General features: G+C 40.5%; 2 protein-coding genes across 2 annotated transcripts; both read right to left on the bottom strand.

Moving 5' to 3' along the window:
- Positions 1 to 160: 160 nt before the first annotated feature.
- LOC9658293 (probable indole-3-pyruvate monooxygenase YUCCA5) lies at positions 161 to 22,296 on the bottom strand. The gene is made up of 2 exons (XM_002981051.2): positions 22,235 to 22,296; positions 161 to 2,370 (listed from the first exon to the last, which is right to left on the bottom strand). The coding sequence occupies exons 1-2, from the start codon at positions 22,259 to 22,261 to the stop codon at positions 562 to 564; spliced, it is 1,836 nt and encodes a 611-aa protein (XP_002981097.2). The 5' UTR covers positions 22,262 to 22,296; the 3' UTR covers positions 161 to 561.
- On the bottom strand, positions 20,340 to 22,279 carry LOC9647189 (probable indole-3-pyruvate monooxygenase YUCCA5). The gene has a single exon (XM_002981050.2). The coding sequence runs from the start codon at positions 22,259 to 22,261 to the stop codon at positions 20,426 to 20,428; it is 1,836 nt and encodes a 611-aa protein (XP_002981096.1). The 5' UTR covers positions 22,262 to 22,279; the 3' UTR covers positions 20,340 to 20,425.
- Positions 22,297 to 22,392: the final 96 nt, after the last annotated feature.

The raw sequence follows: 22,392 nt of genomic DNA, 5'->3' as shown, positions 1-22,392 counted from the left end.
GCGCTGACTAGCCTGCATTGCCGAGAAAAATTCGCAAGTTAACTCATTCTCGTGCAAAGTTTTGCTCCATGCTTGAGTCGCGGTGGAGATAAGAACCTCAGACTATTGTCGGCGACTGAGTTGAAAGGACCAAAGCAAGGAAACAAAGAACTCGATCAGATTCACAGTACCGTGTTCCTTATTTTTATCTTCTTCTTGATGGTACAAGGATGTAGAGATTGCCCAGAGCCTGACAACTTCCACAAGAAATTTTCTTTTTTAGAAAAGCTGCCCTCTCGTGATGAAAATCGTAATCGTACAAGCTACTCGCCTTGTAAAATATCCCCTTTGCAAAGCCTACAAGAAGGAGACACGAAAAATCATGTACTATGGATTGAGAGCCTTCGAAATCTCTTTGTCAGGAGGATAAGGATGAAATCAAACAGCATCCATCGCAGCAAGAGCCCTAAACCTAATTCCCAACGGTTATCTTCGTTTTTTTTTCTCCAAATTTTAAATGTTATTGACTGTTTGACTAGCAATTGACCATTGACCTTTGACCATTGCTTGAGTTGACACTGTCTAGCTGAGGTGGTGGACCTTGGGCATGCCATACACCGGCGTCGCGATTCCCTCCATCCTCGCCTTGAGCTGTAGCGCCAGATAGAGCGAGTAGTGACGAGCCTGGTGGAGATTCCCACCATGGAACCACAGCCCTTCCTGCGCGGTGGGCTTCCACATATTCCGGAGCTCCCCCTCCCACGGCCCGGGATCCTTGCGCGTGTTCGATCCCAGCCCCCAACACTTGCCCACGCGATCCGCCACCTCCTGGGAGATTAGCTTCGCGGCCCATTGGTTCATAGATCCGTACCCCGTGGCTAAAACCACCACATCGGCCGCGATCTCCGTACCGTCGCTCAGCACCACCGAGCTCGGCTTGAGCGACGCGATGGTGACGCCACTGCGTAGCTTGATCTCGCCGTCGATCAACAGCTGGGATGCGCCCACGTCGATGTAGTAGCCGGATCCACGGCGGAGGTACTTCATGAAGAGCCCCGAGTCGTCGTCGCCAAAGTCGAGCATGAATCCAGTATTGGTGAGCGCGGCGTAGAAATCCTTGTCGTGGGCTCGGATCGCATCGGAATTGCATCGCTGGGCATCGCCCATGATCTTGTATGGCAAGCTCGCGAAGATCATGTCCGCCTTGTCAGTCGTGATCCCCGACTCTACCGCCGATTCCGAGTAGATCTCCTGCGTCAGGAAGCGGAAAAGCGACTCCGATCGAACAACGTGACTGGAGGATCGCTGGATCATCGTCACCTCCGCGGCGCCATTCTCCCAGAGATCGGCGGCGATGTCGTGGGCCGAATTGTTGGATCCCAGGATCACCGCTCTCTTCCCCTTGTAAGCTTCGCCTCCCGGATGCTTGCTCGAGTGATGGAGACCGCCCACGAATTCCTCCTGCCCGGGAATCCGTGGCACATTGGGAAATCCTGACATCCCGGTCGCCAGGATGAGCTGCTTGGGTCGCAAGGTCACCTCCTTGCTCCCATCTCGCAGGATCTTCACCTCCCACTCTCCGGACTGTGGATCCAATCGGGCTCCCAGGCACTCGCTGGAGGTCCAGTAGTTAATCTCCATGATCTTGGTGTACGCCTCGAGCCAATCTCCCATCTTGTCCTTGGGCGCGAAGATCGGCCAATTCTCCGGGAATGGCAAATAGGGGAGATGATCATACCACACCGGATCGTGGAGGCACAGCGATTTGTAGCGGTTCCTCCACGAATCGCCCGGCCGCGGGTTCTTCTCTACAACAATGCACGGCACGCCGAGCTGCCGGAGCCGCGCGGCAAGCCCGATACCCGCCTGCCCACCCCCGACAATGACGCAATAGGGCTGCACGGTACTGCCCAGCGTCCGCTCCTCTTCCTTGCGCCCGTCCAGCCATGACGCGCGGTGCCGTATGACGCCGTGCGTCACACCGTTGGGCCGCGTACGGCCCTTATTCTCTGGGAAATCCCTGAGCCCCTCCATGGCGGTGAGTAGCGTACGACAGAGGGAAGTAGTGGCCATCAGGCGCAAATGCCCCGTACATACCGCGTCGCGCGTCTCGAACTTGATCCAGGCCTCAATGACGCCCGAGTCCGCGCTGTAGCTGGCGGTACCGTTGCGGACCCAACCCTTGGGCGCGACTGATTCGAGCGTGGATTGGAGCATGGCGTGGATCTGTGACCGGCCCTCGACCGTGACGATGTTCCAGGTGAACGCGATGAGATCCCGCCAGAACGAAGTGGATTCCTCGAAGAGATTGGCAGCGGCCGATGCATCGCCGGAGGCGAGAGAGGAATCCAATCGCGCGAGCCAGGCATCGACGAGGGCGTCTGGATCGATCTTGGGCGATCCATTCACGGTGGCCATGGCAGCTAGAGATCTCTAAGCGCTCAAGATATACCTTGTAACAGCGCTCCACTGTCTGGAACACCCCCAGAAGACTTTTATCGCGTCGTTGAGTGTGAGGAGCCATATAGAAAATAGATTCGGCGAATCAACTGCTCGTCCTGGTCCAAACAGACATTCCGGAGTTGACAAAAACATTTTAAGAATATTAGCACAACAAAGAATATTCCTTTTAGGTTTTAACAGCAATATTCTTATTAAATAGGTATTTTAAACCAAATTAATAATTTTAAATATTTAGATCTGTGTAAACTACCATAGTGGCAATAGTTGCTATTTAATAGATGTTATGCTTTATCAACTAGTTTACAGAAGAAAATATTATTTTAATATTTAATAATTAGTATTATACTAATTATTTAAGTTAGCATCCTCTAATTTATAATGTATATTTGTATTGAATTTTTCATTATTACTATAAAATCCCTATTATAAGAAATTCTCTATATTGTTTTAGATGTAATTTATAAATAAAAATTTATTTATATTATATAAAATTCAAATACAATATCAATATTGAATTCTTTCTCAATGTCATAAACACCCCATGTTTAAACATTGCAGAGTGATGAATCCAAAATTTAACATTTAGATCCATCCCAGAGAAACATACAATATACAAAATATATATATTTACAAAGGATGGAAGATTTATTAGAAGTTTACTATTGAAAGAATGCACAAGTGCAACTTAGGAATTGATTCATTATGATGTTGTAAATTTTCCATTTACAATATCAATTTCATAATTGAGAACTATATACCCATGATAACTTCCACCTTCAACTGTAATGCTTTTGAGTATGTTATTTTTGCTTCCTTTGACTAAATATTTATAATCTTTACATGTTTGTTATTTCTTGTTTTCAGAACTTCTTAAAAATAGTGTTAAGGTTAAACTTGTGGTTGTGGCAATAAAGTGTACTATAGCGCACTTTATTTCTCTTTGCTTAAGCCAACTGGAAAAAGGGCAATTGCCCTTAATGACTATTTTATCCCTATTTATCCTCCAAGGTTTCAAGGATCCACGGTGACAGTATATTCAAATCTCATCTCATAATCACATGCGCTACACTCACCCCCCCTTCAGAGATGTCAATGTCCTCATTCATTATTAATTAATTACTTTTACTGAGCCAAAAGGAATCAACATCTCCATTGTATAGACCAATTATTCCATGTGAGGCAACTAGTTATTCACCCGTACCGCAGTCCCATGGTGGATACCTTTGTCCATGGATACTCCACACAACAGGAAGGACATACGCATGGATACCCAATATATACAATTTTAAATTTAGGGGTAGAATTATACCTTGCTCAAAGGTATATTATATTTTTTAAATAGCCACTAATCAATGGGAATCGAATCCATGCCATTTACTCCGATACCAACTATAATACACTTTATCTTTCTCCCCTTAAACCAATTGGAAAAGGGGTAATTGTTTGATGAGAAAGCCCTTAGTGGCTCTTTTATCCCTATTTATCCTCCAAGGTTTTAAGAATTCATGGTGACAGTATATCTAAATTTCATCTCATGATCACATATGCTACAGTTCTCTTCAAATTTAAAGCTTGCTTTAACCAAAGCTTAAAGCTCCAAATTTGTCAAATTCACCCTTTTTTCAATTAGATAAGTACATAGTACATGTTCTAGTTATTGGATAATCTATGTTGTAACAAACTATGTGTGCAAACTTTATGTTGGACAGAACCATATAAACTGATTATTGTGTTGTGGAAGATCACCATATTATTATTGTTGCATAAAATTCCTAAAGTAATCTGCTTACCACATATTTTTCCTCCAATCCAAGCAAGACACTTGATTGTAGATTTTATTTTAGATTGTCATATATCTCACTCAATCTTCTGAATTTTTTATTCTTTGACTTGGAAGCATATGAGATCTTAGTTGCCTGAAATTATTTGTCCTTCTCGTTCTCTAGTAATATACTCATACTATAGTGCGAAACTATTAGTTATATCAGCTCATTTGTTTGTCACTTATGATAATTTCAAGGTTATTTGGTTTTGTTGCGAATTGAATTCCAAAATCATCTAAAGTTGATTTTATCAATTCTATGAACTAAAATATCATGTTGATGTTATAATAGATAAGCGTGCCACTAAATCCTCAACATTTAGTCCATTTCCTATAACTTGGCCTTTTATATAAGTATGCATAAAGGCCTATTATAAGATAAAAATGATTAAGTCATTTCAACAAGCTTTAGATAGAGGTTTATTTTTCAAGCCACTTATTTTTGTTAGCCATATCACATAGTAACTTTTGGTAAAATTTATTGTTGGAATTTGGGTAATAACTATTTTAGAACTCATCTATAATAAAAAGAGAATTAATAAAAAGGATCAATGCTAATATTTGCTCACTTGAGAAATAATTAGAGTCCCCCAATGTGGAAAATGAGTAAACCACCATGCCAACCAAATCTATTCTACATCTTTTAAAGTGTTTTTAGCTTTTAATCTCCAACATAAATGCTTGTGCTCATCAAGGCATTCCACTCAAATGCATTTTTCTATGTGTTCATGTATACTTTACTCCCAATGGAATAAGCAATTCCTCTCTCACCCGATTAAAACTTTATCTAAACCACCATTATAGATGGTTTTAATAGTTTGTAAATTCTTTTACACTTTGTCACTTATGAAACTATAAAACATTGGTGGTGTTGAAAATCATATTCTAATTTGGCATATTTTGTTCAATAGTGTCTAAAAATGAACTTGAGCTAGAGTGTCTTCTCCTTTCATCTCACAACTCTATAGACGAGAATATTATTAATATAATAATTGAATAAGTGCATATTTATCAAAGATCATACACAATGTAACGCATGTGATCATGGGATGAGATTTAGATATACTATCACCGTAAATCCTTAAAACTTTGGGGGATAAATAGGGATAAAAATAGAAAAAAAATATTCAAAAGGATTTGTCGATAAGTAATTTTTTTATATCCACAGTCATATTTATAACAGCTGGAGATATTGCATTTTGTCCATAAACTGGAGAAATGCCGAGCTTAAGATCTAGTGTGGAAGCTTGGGCTCACGACATCACTCTTGCTTGGGACACTCTTGACTGTGATGTACATGGTGATGTGGGATGCTATTGGTATTGGTGTCAAGAGCTAGATTTGTTAGTGTTGCCGCATGTGGTGGAGATGCTAGAGGCTGCTCCTGCTAGGTCATGTTCATATTACCCTCCTTTAGTTGTGATGACTATAGGTTTGGAACCTCCTTCTTGGCACTTATCTCATTCTTGGCATCATCCAACAAGGTAGTTATGTATTCAGGATCTTATTCTTCAGTGTTCTTTTGAATTTCCTCACCTTAAGCTTCATGATCTTTGTTGTTGGTCGTTCTCTTGACAAATTTCTTACTATTGTGTAGATGTTACCTTGGCCTTATGAATGGGTGGTGTTGTCTTAATTGATGCTTTTTGTCTCTTTGCTAGTCCGAAGAGGATCAAATCTTCTCATATTTTTGAAGCACATTCTCTTTTTCTTCGTGTTCGTAATGTCTCTATCTTCATGGCTTTGCCTAGTCTTTTGTTGCTAAATTCCTTGATGATCTTGTCATGGAGATAACTGGCAATGTCAACTTGTGTCTTTTGCTATAAGTCATTGTAGAGAATTGCAATTGCTTTGCTAGCGGAAGTCATGGACTTGCACATCTCTAATATGGAGATCAAAAACTTGAGTTGTAACTTAGCTTCATTGATCACATTGTTCATTTGCACAAAATTTCTGTTGTTGTAGTTTTCATGTACCTTGATACATTTTAGTGGAATCCCCTTCATGTATGGAATCAATGTCACTGGCTCTCCACTAGTGGGAAGTTTGAATGTCTATGCAAAATACTTGGCACTCAAGACAAACTTGTAGTCGTTGGTGTGCATGAATTCTTCCTTATATGCTAAGAGAAGCTTCTTGGTGATATTGATGTTGTATAACTTCTCCATGATCTTTGAGAACTCGTAAAGTTTGACTTCGTGTAGCCATGTGTTAAGCTTTTCAATCTTATTCCAAATAGGATTACAAAGGAGACTCACCTTGATCATGTTGAGTGCCTTGGGATTGAAGATGAACTCCTTAGCAATGCTGCATGCTTATATGCCCCACTTTCCTATTTCATTTTCTTGATCTTGGCACACAATATTGTTGGCAATACAAGTGCAATACAAGAGGCGGTTAGGTTTGTGAGGTGAGTTTAGTCTTGACCAAGAATGAACCAAAGTTCAAGGAGTGTCTCTAGCAAGTGATCACTTTAGGGAGTGTGTCTACAGGAGATTAATCCATCACTTGTTTAGGGTTTAGGATGTCCTCCAAACTTGGCTGCATGCTATGAAGTTCAGGAATTTCAACATTTCTCCAAATTTGACTAATTGTTAAGTGGTTTAAGTTTGATTTTCTAGCTTAAATTTTCTCTTTCTTGTTATTTTCTTGTTGAAACTTGTTTTCTCTTGATCTTATGCATATTTATTATTGAATTTTAGTGAATTGTGATGATTGTTGATTTTAGTCTTTTCTTGATTCCTTGAACTTCGAGTTTGAAAATTTTCTTTGAATTAAGTTTTTGAGCTTGATTTCGAGAATTTTTTTAGAGTTGCCTTCTTGTAATTGATATTTGAAGTTCTTCTTTGAGTTGATTTCTTAAGTTGGTTCTTGAGTTTAATTTCTTGAATTTGATTTTCTTGAATTGATTTTTTTTTTGTTGAAGTCTTGAATTTTGTGTTGTAAATCCTTGAATTGTTGAGTGTTATGTTTGTGATTTTCTTCTATATTGAATTTTTGAGTTTCAAAGTTGTAATCTTCACTTCTTTCTACATCATTGCTGATAAAATTGGTGTCAATCGATTGATATTTTTTGAGCTTGTTGAAGTTGATAGTTTGGAGATATTCGTCGTCAAATGTTATAATTGCTACCATTACTAGAGCTTTAAATTGTTAGACAAAGAATGGTATTTTTTATCTTGATTTTATTTTTGAGCCAATTTTCTTTTTATTTACTTTAAACGATAGAATTTGATATCCAACTTTGAATTCTTCACTTTTCTTGAGTTGTCTTTTTCTATTATGGTTAGTTTTTCTTCTAGTTTAAATAGCTTAATGAGTCCAAATTGTTTGTAGTCATTCTTTATCAAATTTTTTTAGCATTGCTAATCTTTTTCTGATTGACTCTTCTTGGTTGATCTCATAATGTATTGTTATTCGCAATGAAAAACAATGTACTCAAATGCTTCTAAGCCGTAGGTGAGCTTGAATGGTGTCAAATTTATTGAAACCTTGTAAGTAATTCAATAATCCTATAAGGCATTATAGATGCAATTGTCCCAATCTTTTAGATTCATCTTTTGATCTTTTTGAGTATATTTTTAAGGGTCTTGTTTGTAGATTTGGCTTAACCATTTCTTTGAGGATAGTATGGTGTTGGTGCTCTGTGCTTGATTATGAACTCTTGAGTTAGAATATTGATAGTTTTTTTTATGAAGAGTGTTCCTCGATTAATAATAAGTTTTCAAGGTAAACCATATTTTGTGAATAATGTTTTCATAAATGAACTTTGCTGTGCTTTTCGTTGTTATAGCCTTCATTAGTTTAACTTTGACCCACTTCGTCATATAGTTAGTAGCTATAGGGATGTATTTTTTTTGCTTGGAACTTATTGTAAATAGTCCTACAAAGTTGAGTCCCCATCGTTGAAATTATTCAAGAGGAGTTCTAGAATAAAGTTCTTGATTCTTTTTTTTTTCTCATATATTTGGTTCTTTGATAAATGTTGAATTTTTGACAAAATTTTGTTAAATCATTTTAGAGTGTCTGGCCACCAAAGATTATCTTGTAAAATCTTTCGAGCTGTGATTTTTTTTGCAAAGTGCCTTTGTATTTGTCCATAGCGAATTTCATCAAGTAAATCTTGAGTTTTTCAAGTTGTACACATCTTTATAATACATTGTTTAATCTTTTTTTATATAGTCTTCCTCCCACGGTTGAATATAATTTTATCCTCAAAACAAATTGTTTGTGTTGGTCTGAAGTAATATATTGGTATGAAATCTTGTTGTTGTCTAGTGGTAGATGTCATGTATTCAAATTGGTGAAGTATAGACTCACAAGATGTTTAAATTTAAGAAGTCATTCATGTTATACTTTAGTTGTTCATATGTCGTAATACGGCTAATGTGTTTGTTTATGTTGTTTGCTGGGTTTATGAATGATCTGGAAGTTATATTTTTTAAGAAGTAAAAACCATCGAGCAATTTTATAGATGAGGATGGTTTTATGAAAAAGTGTAAAAGTGTTTTATGATCGACCATAATCTTCACTTTATTGCCAAAGAGGTAATGTCAAAATATCTAAAATGCATAGACCATTTTGAGAACTTCATTTTTGATGGTGGTGTAATTCATCTAAACTAAATTGAATCTTTGACTGGTATAGTAGATTAGTAGATTTTTGTGGTTTTCTTGTTATTATGAAAGTACCATTTTGATTGTGTAGTCAAAGATATCAATTTGAATATTGCTCCACTTTTGTTGAACAAGTATTACAGCTATTATTAATGAATTTTAAAAACTTTTTAACATTAGCATGTCCCCAAGTTAGGAATAAGATTTATGGAAATTGTGAGTGAAATTCCTCCAAATAGTCAAAGGTGTGGTTAAGTTATTAAATTGCCCTAAGAATGGCATTTATGCCATTTAGCCTTTACACTTGGTCTAAGTTCTCCATGTGTCCAATCCCATGACTAACACCCCAAAGGTACTATTGACATCTTAGCCCATTACACTAAAGCTATACTATACTTTTATCTCTCCTAAATTAGGCCATTTATCCATGAGTGGTCATCTTAAGACCACACTTTAACATCCTTAGGATGTCTGGAGACATAAAAAACACCCTTCCTTAATGTCCCTTCTTTAGTTCCTATGAAGTCCCCCTCCATCCATAACCATGCTCACCAACACAACTACTAGGTCAAGGCTTGAAGGCTTGACCACTAAGTCCCATTGACATCTAGGACTTCCTTACCATGTGACCATATCCTTAATCACTACATAAGAGGATTATTCCTTTTCTTTTCCACAGTCTAAGACATTAGGATGATATTTCAAAACATCAAGGCCCTATACAAGTATTGTGGGTACTCTCCTTACCTTCCACCCTTAAGTGCTCTAACCATGTGGCTAGAGCAAGGTTCTGATAAGCTACACTAAATATCAAAGTAAGTAATGCCACCCATACTTAGATTGGGAGCATTAACCATTCAATTTTCCAGAGGAGCTAAAGCCGCTTTTGAACACTTCACCAAGTTACCCCACTTATCCGTCTATATTCACTTTAGTCTTGGACTCCTCAGTGGTTATATTATCACCCACCACATGGGTGTAAACGACTAAATTTTCTATTTTACTTTAATCATTTAACCACACCTCTGACCACCTGGAGGAATCTCATTTACAATCTTCATAAGTTCTATTTCGGATTTAGGGCTTGCTAGTCCCAAAAATGACATCCATGCCACTCAACCTTTGCACTTGGTCCAAGTGCTCCACATGTCCGATCCCATGACCGACACCTAAAGGTACCATTGACATATCAGCCCATTACGCTAAGGCCATGCCCATTTACATTTGTCACACTGATGATCCAAAACCACCTACATCATAGTCCCGTCTCTCAAAGACTAAGCCATCCATCCATGAGTGGTCATCTTACATCCACTCTTTTGCATCTTTAAAATGCTTGCAGATATGGGGAATAACCTTCCCTAATATGCATTTTTCAATCCTATAATGCACTTTATCTCTCTCCCCTTAAGCCAACTACAAAAGGGGCAATTACTTGATGAAAGAGCCCTTAGTGGCTATTTTATACCCATTTATCCTTCAAGGTTCCAAGGATCTATGGTGATAGTATATCTAAATCTCATGCTATCATCACATACGCTACACTCACCCCCCTTTTAGAGATGTCAATGTTTTCATTGACTATTGACTAACAACCCCTACTGAGCCAAGGGGAACCAGCACCTCCATTTCTGCATTGAATCTACCAATCCTTCTATTGTGTAGACTAGCTATTCCCCAAGGTTCCAAGGATCCATGGTAACAGTATATCCAAATCTCATCCCATAATTATATACGCTACAAATCCCCACCAAGTCCCTTTTTGTCCATAGTCATGTTCACCAACATTGCCATTGGGTCAAGGCCCACTGGCCTGACCACTAAATCCCATTATTTTTTAGGACTTCTTCACTATGTAATAGTATCCTTTGTCACTACACTAGAGGATTGCCCCTTTTCCTTTCCATAATCAGGGACTTTGGAACAACATTTCAGAACACCGTAGCCCTAAGTGAGCATCATAGGTACTCTCCCCACCTTCCACCTTTGGGTGCTTTAGTCATGGGGCTAGAGTGAGGTTCCGTTGAGCCATGCCACGTATCCAAGTAGATAGTGCTACCCATGCTTGGACTAGGAGCATTGACCATTCGATCTCTTGGGGGAACTAAAGCCAACTCTTGAACACTTCACTAAACTACTTTACCTGTTTATCCGTATTCACTCTAGCTTTGGACTCTTTAGTGGATATATCATTACCCAACATGGGCATAGCCTTCCTGGGTTATACTAGCCTTTCCTGGCCAAACTAACTCCACTGGGGTCCAACCCCTACACTCTCCCGGGGGATGATTGCTTTGGGCTTTTACCCAATAACCTATATTAGTATTCGGACTCAAACTCAAACTCAGACTCAAATTCGGTTCCATCTTAGCCTCCATTTTGGATTCCACTTCAAGTCCATTTCGGACTCCATCTTGGGTCCATTTCAGACTCCATCTCAGGTCCATCCCAGGCTCCATCTCGAACTCAATCTTGGACTCCATCTCGGGTCCATCTTAGACTCCATCTTGGACTCTTCCACATGTCATGTGTTCATCCTCTTGTGTCCCTTTTCTAGAGACTCACTTACTGCTTGCTTTATGCTCATTCCTTGATCACTTTGTTGGGAGTTCCACTCCCACTCTTGACTATCTAAGTAGGAACTTTTAGTCCAAATATGTTATTTTCGTTTGGCTTCCACTTCAGCCACTACCATATGGCACCCTTTCAGCTCCACTTTTGAGGCTTTGGGATTTATGTCTCACAATGGGTATGGCCTTCCTTAATCACACTGGCATTTCCTAGCCAAACTAGCTCCACTAAAGTCCTCCCCCTACTATATTTTTGGAGCTCACCATACCCCCTAGGGTCTAAGAGATGATCATTTTGGGCTTTCACCTTTGGACTCAGACTCAGACTTTGTAATGCACCCTCTCTCTCTCCTTAAGCCAATTAAAAAAGGGGTAATTGCATGATGAGAGAGCCCTTAATGGCTACTAGCTACTAAGCCAAGGGGAATCAACACTTCCATTTCCGTATTGAATTTACCAATCCTTCTATTGTGTAAATCAGTTATTCCATGTGAGGCAATTAATCATCCACCCGTACCGCAGTCTCACAATGGATACCTTCATCTGTGGATGCTCTACCAAGAGGAAGGATGTACGCATAGATGCCCAATACATATGATTTCAAATTTAAGGTAAGAATATACCTTGCTCAAGGGTACATTATATTGTTAAATAGCCACTAATTAATAAAAATTGAACCCATGCCATTTACTCCAATACCACATATAATACACCTTATTTCTCTCCCTTTAATCCAATTGAAAAAGGAGCAATTGCTTGATGAGAGAACCCTTAATGGCTATTTTATCTCCATTTATCCCCCAACGTTCTAAGGATCCACAGTGACAGTATATTCAAATTTCATCCCATGATCACATGCGTTACAGACTTAGACTTGGACTTGGACTCAGTCTTGGTCTCGATCTCGGTCTCAGTCTTAGTCTTGGACTCGGTCTTCAACTCAGTCTTGGTTTTGGTCTTAGTCTTAGTCTCAGGCTCAGTCTCAACCTCAACTTCAGACTCGACCTCGGACTTGACTTCAAACCAGGTCTTGGTCTCCATCTCGGACTTGATATCGGACTCCATCTCTGGTCCATCTCAGACTCCATCTCAAGTCCATCTCAGATTCCATCTTAGGTCTATACCAGACTCCATCTCAGACTCCATCTCGAGTCTATATCAAACTCCATCTTAGATGTTTTTTTTTGAAGTCCTTTTTAGACTCCATTTTAAACTCCTTCTTAAACTCTTTTTTGGACTTAATCTTGACACTTCCATGTGTCAGTCCTTCTTATATCCCTTTTTATAGACTCATTCACCGATTGCTTCATTCTCGAGCACTTTGTTCAAAGTTCCACTCCCACTCTCAACTTTCCAAGTTAGAACTTTTGATCCAAACATGTTATGATTATTGGATTTCCACTTTGATCACTATTATGTGGCACCCTTTCATCTCCAATTTAGGGCTTAGGGATTTATATCTCATAAGCTTTAGTAGTGTGAAACACAAATCCCTAAGCTCTAAAGTGGAGCTGAGAGGGTGCCATGTGGTAGTGGCTGAAGCAAAAGCTAAACAAGTGTAACACGTTTGGACTAAAAGCTCCAACTTGAAAAGTCAAGAGCAAAGGTGGAACTCTTAATAAAGTGATTAAGGAATAAGCACGAAACAATCAATAAGCGAGCCTTTAGAAAATAGACACAAGAGGATCAATACATGATATGTGAAAGTGTTAAGATTAAACTTAAGTTTGTCGCAAATGTGACTTCAGGTATCGAAAGATACTTGTTGGCTAGTCTTTACGGACACTCTCTTCTTACTACCATGACGGCAAGAGGTCGGTATTGCTGGTTCCCTTTATGGTCTCCGCCCAAGCTAGTTGAGAAACTGGTCAGCATATATGCACTTAGATCGGAAGGGCACTAAGGAAGCATATTTGACACGGTGACGAGAAACTCATGATGCTGACTTGCACTTGCTAGTGTTGGGAACCCCCGCGATATTGAGATTAGTCCCTCAATATTTGTTAGATGATAGTTTACCATGTCTACCAAACACCCTCGCTATCATGCCTTTTGTGTTAGTCTCATTTTGGTCCCAAATGCTATTTATGGAAAGTGTTTAGATTTGCTCATTTAGCATATCTACATAATGTAGAGATTGACCTAAATATAATGGTGTTCATCCCATGTCCAAATTCGCAATCTAACACCATTCTATATTTAATAAGTTTTGAACTTGTCCCAGAGACTAACTCTTGATACTAAAGGAGGCTTGGGGTGAAAGCCCAAAGCATGTGTTCCTCAAGGGGGAAGGGGGGGCGGGGGGGCTGTGGGGATAGTGGTTGAAATGCTGTGGTGGATAGTGGTTGGTGGGACTAAATGTATAGTAGGGATAGTGGTTGAAATGCATGTCCGATCACCTGAGACATTAGTTTGGCCCCTGCTGGGCTGTGTCGCTCCTTGTTCTACGTCCGGCTTGAGTCTAAGCCTAAGCTCCACGTTGCTCTATTCGGTGGGGTACCCTCCTCCTCGCGTTAAGCCACCGGTATGCCAAAATTATGCTAGACTCCATTTGACACCATTTTGCTTACAGGTGCTGGATATGGGGAGCTGGTGCTCGTGGGATTGTACCGGACCCTCGTTTTGTAGCGCAACGGGCTTGGAGTTCAGCTCCAGATTCAAGTGCGCTACAAAGTTGGAGTCCAAGATGGACCTAAGATAGAGTCTGAGAAGGAGTCCAAGGTAGACCAAAGATGGAGTCTAAGAATGAGTTTGAGATGGACCCGAGATTGTAGCGCACCTTATCTCTCTCCCTTTAAGCCAACTGGAAAAGGGGCAATTGCTTGATGAGAGAGCCCTTAGTGGCTATTTTATCCCCATTTATCCCCCAAGGTTCCAAGGATCCACGGTGACAGTATATCCAAATCTCATCCCATGATCACATGCGCTACACTCACCCCCCCTTCAGAAATGTCAATGTCCTCATTGACTATTGACTAGCAACCCCTACTGAGCCAAGGGGAACCAGCACCTCCATTTCCGCACTCAATCTACCAATCCTTCCATTGTGTAGACCAGCTATTCCATGTGAGGCAACTAGTCATCCACCCATACCGCAGTCCCACGGTGGATACCTTCGTCCGTGGATACTCCACACAAGAGGAAGGACGTACGTATGGATGCCCAATACATACGATTTCAAATTTAGGGGTAGGAATATACCTTGCTCAAGGGTATATTATACTTTTAAGTAGCCACTAATCAATGGGAATCAAACCCGTGCCATTTGCTCCGATACCAACTGTAGCGCACCTTATCTCTCTCCCCTTAGGCCAACTGGAAAAGGGGCAATTGCTTGATGAGAGAGCCCTTAGTGGCTATTTTATCCCCATTTATCCCCCAAGGTTCCAAGGATCCACAGTGACAGTATATCCAAATCTCATCCCATGATCACATGCGCTACAGAAATGGACCTAAGTTGGAGTCCAAGATGGACCCGAGATGGAGTTTGAGATGGATTCGAGATGGACCCAAGATGGAGTCCAAGAAGGGGTCTGAGATAGAGTCTGAGATGATGGAGCCCAAGGTTGAGTTTGAAACTGAGACCAAAATCGAGACCGACACTGAGATCGAGACTAAGACCAAGACTGAGCCAGAGCTCGAGTCTAAGTGCGAGTTCGAGTCCAAGTTTGAGGGTGAAAGCCCAAAGCGATCATCTCCCAAATCCTTAGGGGTTTGGTGAGCTCCAAAAGTATAGTAAGGGGAGGACTCTAGTGGAACCAATTTAGCCAGGAAAGGCTAGTGTGACCAAGGAAGGCTATACCCATATGGTGGGTGATTATATAACCATTGAAGAGTCTAAGGCTAAAGTGAATATGGACGGACAAATGGGGTAATTTGGTGAAGTGTTCAAGAGACAGCTTTAATTCCCTTGAGAAATCGAAATATCAATGCTCCTAATCCAAGTGTGGGTGGCACTACCTACTTGGATACCTAGTGTGGCTCATTGGAACCTCATTTTAACCATATGGCTAGAGCACTAAAGGGTGGAATATGGGGACAGTACCCACGAGGCATGTGTTGGGCCGCAGTGTTTCAAAATATCATCCCAAAGTCCTAAACTATAGAAAAAAAGAGGAGCAATCCTCCTGTGTAGTGACTAAGGGTACAATCACATAACAAAGAAATCCTAGAGGTCAATGGGACTTAGTAATTGGGCTTTTAAGCCCTAATCGAATAGCAGTGTTGATGAGTACAGCTATGGACAAAAAGGGACTTAATAGAGATTGAAGAAGGGATATTCGAGAAGGGTGTTCCTTATATTTTTAAGCATCCTCAGGATGCTAAAGTGGGGTTATAAGATGACCACTCATGGACAGATGGCTTAGTCTTTGGGAGACAAAGCTATGGTATGAGTAGTCTTGGATTATCATGAGACAAAGGTGAATAGACATAGTGTTAACATAATAGGTTGAGATGTCAGTAGTACCTTTGACTGTTTGTCATGGGATTAAACATGTGGAGCAGATGGACCAAGTGCAAAGGTAGAGTAGCATAGATGCCATTCATGGGGCTAGCATATCCCTAAATCGGGAATAAAACTTATGAAGATTGTGAGTGAGACTCTTTTAAGTGGTAATAAGTGTGGTTAAGTGACTAAAGTAGAATGGAAAATTTAGTTACTTATAAGTAGCTCAAACACAGATTCACTACCTATATATTCTTCTATATCTACAATTTTTTATTGAGTCTACTATAGAAGAGTTTATTATTGTCGAAAATGGCTCTTTCTTATTTGTTGTTAAAGAAAAAACCTCTCTACTCTACATTTTTGCATCACTTAAACCTACCACAAACTTCTTTAGTTGAAACTCTGCTTCTACAATTGGATTTAGTGCAAAATACATTTTCCCACCTAAAAAAATATTTGTCATAGTAACCCAAAGTGACCCTATACCTTGAGCCCTTTATAACATTCTAACTTGATCAGATTGAAAGCACATAAGGATCCTTTTTCTATCAGCAACTCTATTTCTAACGATAGCTCCCTCCTTTGATATCTCACTATTGCTATGTAACATCCTTTGTTATTGGATTTTTAGCCATACCTAAAATAAGGGAAAATAAAAACACACCTTACAAGAAAAATCAAGTCATTAATAGAAGTAAATTCTTACAACTGTAACTTTATTTCATTTTCTCCAAAATTGATATAATGCTTTAAGTATTTCTAAGGTTGATATCAACATTAAAATTGGGTTAAGGTTTTTGGTAATTAAGGTTTCTAAGCAAGAGATGGGTTAAGTAGCAAGCACACAAGCAAAAAGCACTCCCCCCTACCCATCCCTTATGTTATTCTATGCTCAATGAGGGGGGAGCCTCAACATAGGAATCGACTGCAAATCATACTACTTTGTCAAAGGGAGTGACACCATAACTCCCCCTATGGCCACTCCGAGTGGTGGCACTCACCACCACCTGAACTGTTACGCAAGGGGGAGTGGCACTATAGCTCCCCCCATGGCAAATCCAAATGGTGGCATACTACTAGAGTTGTCACATAAGGGGGAGTGACATTATAGCTCCCCCCACAACAAATGATGCTATTGATGCTATTGATGCTATTGTTAAAAAGGAGTACAAAATCAAATAAAAATATATAGTAAAGATAACGAAATTGATCAATATCTTATATTTAAATCTTGAGGGGGAATGGTTTGATGTTGTGATAAACTTTAATGCTAAGGATCCATAGTACAAATAATGTATATTTAAGAAGCTGAACATAATAACTTTGGCATAAATCCAAATTTGGACAAATTAATAGTGTTCAAAGAGTTAAGAGCAACTAGTATGTCATCTAAAGTTGTTCACTTTTTAATTCTAACCACTGATAAGTCATTTTGAATTTGGTGGAGGAAAAAACTAATAAACATTAATGTGACAGAGAAAGCAATTGGGTATATTGAGGAGGTGGATAAAAAAATTTTATTTAGAGCAAATTGATCGAAGTACAAAATAGTGTTAGAGTATTATAAGAAATATAAATTCAAGTTTGGCATTTTACAAATTTGGCCATAACTCCAGCTAATGTCTAGTAAAGCCGAGATAAAAGAGGATGATGATGAAGACTAAAGGGACAAAAAAATGATGCAATAATATAAAAAACTGGTTAGCACCTTGCATATAAGTAACACTTTCATCACTTTATACTTTTCAAGTTTTAATTTTCTTTATTTTTCAAGTACTTCAAATCTGTGTGAAAGGCAATTCCAACTATTGTTGAGCCATGGTTGTTCCCTACCTCGTCTATCTACATATATAGGGATGAGGAGCTGCCTAAATGTACTAGAGTTATAAATTATGAACAGGAAAACTGTCATATTGTTGTGGTGCCAAAAGTGGAACAAAAAATGTGAAACTTGAATATCCAAGACTAGTTCAAAGAGAAACAATTTATAACTATCAAAAAAGAATTCTTGATGGAATTTAACAATATTAACGAACCTACCAAAGTGAAGACACAGTTGGAAAAGAAGAAAAGAAAGCCTACTACTTTAAAAACACTATAAGCATTCATTATATTTAATAAGCCCAAAAAAGCTCTTTATTTATTTTGTATTTAACTATATTTTTCCAACTAATCTTAAGATGGAAGACGTTTACGTTTTAGAGAAGAAAGGAAGAAATTTTTCTCACAAGCTTGCATGGAACTATATATTGATGATCTAAATAAAATACCAAAAGCACTTTGCCACCAGATTTAGCTGAAATCATTCTTCAAAAAGGCTATAACACATATAAGAAATATGCTAATAAGGATTTTTATAACAATTCTAATTAATGAAGATGAAAAAGCTCCAAATACCAAGATGTTTAAACAGCATAAGTTAATTCTTGAGGAGCTGAAGAAGTTTATGTATTGCAACTCTCAGAATTCCTTTATTGATGAATTTTAATATTGGACAAATCCCTTTGGCTTTATCAAAGATGTCAGGGGTAGGGGGGGGGGGGGGGGGGGGGTTAATGAAGAAATATGATGATAGTCATCCAACCCAACTTTATTTTGGTATTAATCTTCCAAATGAATTTTGTAGGACTTTCAATTGGTATTTAACTTTTGGGATGACATTGCAAATAATTAAGATGGTAGAAGTGTTTTTTCAAACTCACTTTGTCGTAATTAAAAACTACATACTAGAGTTATGAATAGACTAAGGTTTTAGAGGTAAAAAGTAAGTATGCTTAAAGTTCTTATGTTTCCTAATTAGTAATTGATTTTGCAATATAAATCAAAGTTATTTCAATGCTATTGTTTCACAAAAAAATGAAAACAAGGGGAAAAGTGGCTTTGCCTTTGAACCTTTCATCAAATCTCCTCCAACATAAATAAGTCAATATTGTCATGGATGACATTAAATGCAAAGCTTGGTAAGTCATTTCTTTTTAGACAAAAAAATACCTTTAATATTTTTTACATGCAACTTCTTTCACAAAAATCAAAAGCTTTGATAAACATGGTTGTGCAACACTTTTACTGTGAGGGTGGTTGTATCCTTGACTTTTTGTGCAATGGTTTTAGCATGTTATTATGAAGAAAGCTCTTGATGATATGCCACTCTATGCAAAAGTTGTAGCTAAGTTTATGGAGAGGTGTACATTAAGGAAAAATGAACTTACATGTCAAAGCTCATTAATGATTATGCACTAAAGAAGAAGAGAGAAAAACAAAAAAGGTAACCTAGTTCTTCTATATGTATGGATTTGAGATATAATTTATTCTAGTTATAATAATATCTGATATTATATAATAGTTTATAGTTACAACATAAAGTTTAGTTGTAGTAATTACATGATTTAAGATATAGTTATAATGACAGAATATTTTCTAATATTAATTTATTACAAAAGAAAATTCTTAGCATATTTAAAAAACGGAAATAAAAATTTGAAATACCCTTTAAGTGGTAGTGCATATTGTAACAAAAATATTCTTTAGTCAACTATTTTATTGACTTAGCACCCTTTTTGCCAACCTATTGGATGTTAAATAGTTATTAGGAGTGTTTCTTTGATAAATATTTGTTTAAAGTGTTCAACGGGAAGGATTTCCTTGGCTAGAAATCTTAAGTTGGAGAAGAAACTCTGGGAAATGTTAGTTGCCCATAATAATCTAGATGGCATTAGTGAATGAAAAAAGTGCAACACATGAGCACTTGGAATCTTTGGGTGAGCAATTGGAAAACTGTATCATTGTTATCTTGACAACACCAAGACTGCCAACTAACCTTGAAACTCGTCTTTGGCAAAACTTTGAGTTTAAAACCAAATTTGGTGGAATAGTCAAGAGCCAAACTGAAAGTATTCAAGACTTTGCCAACAAAGGAATTCCCACCTTATTCAAGCTTGTTGCTTTTGGGCATATCACAACCAAAACCTTTGATGAGGTGCTCACTAATATGCTTGCTCTATTGCTGCCTCCAAATCAGTTGAAGAATGTTATATATTTCTTTATATACAAGGGGAGTTATATGGGGATATCATGTTCTTTATCTTCTTTCTCTAGCTCATCCCAATCAAGGAAACAAAGAACTAGATTTAACTTTCCTTTTTTTTCTTGGTAGAAACATGTTCTACACGGAACAAAAAGATCCACCTAAACTTTGTTTAAGCTAATGGAAAATAAATCGTCTTACATTTAGCGCCAGAAGTAGTGGATAATAATTCAGCTTCATCTGCATGAACAAAACATTGATTCCGGCCTGGCTGCAATCCCTCTAGTGAATGCTCCTTGTCTCTTGCAGCTGACAAAAATCCACCCCGTAACGTTGATCGCTGTGGGACGAGCATTGTTCCCCAGGAAGCGATGCTTCAGATTTGCACTGCACCCTACCACCACAGGCACTAGCAGGCTGATCATACCCGATTACTTTTTTCAGATTTTAAATGTTTGACTATCATTGACAAATTTACTAGGATTGACTAGTTGATTTGACTTAACTGAGGTGGCGGACCTTGGGTATGCCATACACCGGGGTCGTGATTCCTTCCATCCTCGCCTTGAGCTGTAGCGCCAGATAGAGTGAGTAGTGACGAGCCTGGTGGAGATTCCCACCATGGAACCACAGCCCTTCCTGCGCGGTGGGCTTCCACATATTCCGGAGCTCCCCCTCCCACGGCCCGGGATCCTTGCGCGTGTTCGATCCCAGCCCCCAACACTTGCCCACGCGATCCGCCACCTCCTGGGAGATTAGCTTCGCGGCCCATTGGTTCATGGATCCGTACCCCGTGGCCAAAATCACCACATCGGCCGCGATCTCCGTACCGTCGCTCAGCACCACCGAGCTCGGCTTGAGCGACGCAATGGTGACGCCACTGCGGAGCTTGATCTCGCCGTCGATCAACAGCTGGGATGCGCCCACGTCGATGTAGTAGCCGGATCCACGGCGGAGGTACTTCATGAAGAGCCCCGAGTCATCGTCGCCAAAGTCGAGCATGAATCCAGTCTTGGTGAGCGCGGCGTAGAAATCCTTGTCGTGGGCTCGGATCGCATCGTAGGTTGGTCGATTAACATCGCCCATGATCTTGTATGGCACGCTCGCGAAGATCATGTCGGCCTTGTCAGTCGTGAGCCCCGACTCTACCGCCGATTCCGAGTAGGTGTTTTTCATCACGAATTGGAGGAGCGACTCGGATCGAACTACGTGGGTGGAGGATCGCTGGATCATCGTCACCTCCGCGGCGCCATTCTCCCAGAGATCGGCGGCGATGTCGTGGGCCGAATTGTTGGATCCCAGGATCACCGCTCTCTTCCCCTTGTAAGCTTTGCCTCCCGGATGCTTGCTCGAGTGATGGAGATCGCCCACGAATTCCTCCTGCCCGGGAATCCGTGGCACATTGGGAAATCCTGACATCCCGGTCGCCAGGATGAGCTGCTTGGGTCGCAAGGTCACCTCCTTGCTCCTATCCCGCAGGATCTTCACCTCCCACTCCCCGGACTGTGGATCGAAACGAGCTCCCAGGCACTCGCTGGAGGTCCAGTAGTTGATCTCCATGATCTTGGTGTAAGCCTCGAGCCAATCTCCCATCTTGTCCTTGGGCGTGAAAATCGGCCAGTTCTCCGGGAATGGCAAATAGGGAAGATGATCATACCACACCGGATCGTGGAGACATAGCGATTTGTAGCGACTCCTCCACGAATCGCCCGGCCGCGGGTTCTTCTCTACCACGATGCACGGCACGCCGAGCTGCCGGAGCCGCGCGGCAAGCCCGATACCCGCCTGCCCGCCCCCGACAATGACGCAATAGGGCTGCACGGTACTGCCCAGCGTCCGCTCCTCTTCCTTGCGCCCGTCCAGCCATGACGCGCGGTGCCGTATGACGCCGTGCGTCACACCTTTGGGCCGCGTATGGCCCTTCTTCTCTGGGAAATCCTTGAGCCCCTCCATGGCGGTGAGTAGCGTACGACAGAGGGAAGTAGTGGCCATCAGGCGCAAATGCCCCGTACATACCGCGTCGCGCGTCTCGAACTTGATCCAGGCCTCAATGACGCCCGAGTCCGCGCTGTAGCTGGCGGTACCGTTGCGGACCCAACCCTTGGGCGCGACTGATTCGAGCGTGGATTGGAGCATGGCGTGGATCTGTGACCGGCCCTCGACCGTGACGATGTTCCAGGTGAACGCGATGAGATCCCGCCAGAAGGAAGTGGATTCCTCGAAGAGAGTGGCAGCGGCCGATGCATCGCCGGAGGCGAGAGAGGAATCCAATCGCGCGAGCCAGGCATCGACGAGGGCGTCTGGATCGATCTTGGGCGATCCATTCATGGTGGCCATGGGAGCTAGAAGATCTCTTCTACCAAGGGCTCGAGAAGAACACCCAGAAGAATCTTATCGCATCGTGGTGTGGGAGCTATATTTAAAAGAGATTGATTCCGCGAATCATCCTCTCGCGTGGTCCAAATAGA

Source organism: Selaginella moellendorffii, unplaced genomic scaffold (assembly GCF_000143415.4).
Source record: "Selaginella moellendorffii unplaced genomic scaffold, v1.0 SELMOscaffold_47, whole genome shotgun sequence".
NCBI lineage: Eukaryota > Viridiplantae > Streptophyta > Lycopodiopsida > Selaginellales > Selaginellaceae > Selaginella > Selaginella moellendorffii.
This window is presented reverse-complemented; position numbering and strand designations above follow the sequence as displayed.

What these genes read in the sequence shown, in the direction of transcription:
- LOC9658293 (XM_002981051.2), bottom strand. Translation starts at nt 22,261, where the DNA reads ATGGCCACCATGAATGGATCGCCCAAG. An exon ending in CCATGAATGGATCGCCCAAG is followed by an intron (nt 2,371 to 22,234) that starts ATCGATCCAGAC and finishes GGATCGCCCAAG; the next exon opens with ATCGATCCAGACGCCCTCGT.
- LOC9647189 (XM_002981050.2), bottom strand. Translation starts at nt 22,261, where the DNA reads ATGGCCACCATGAATGGATCGCCCAAGATCGATCCAGACGCCCTCGTC.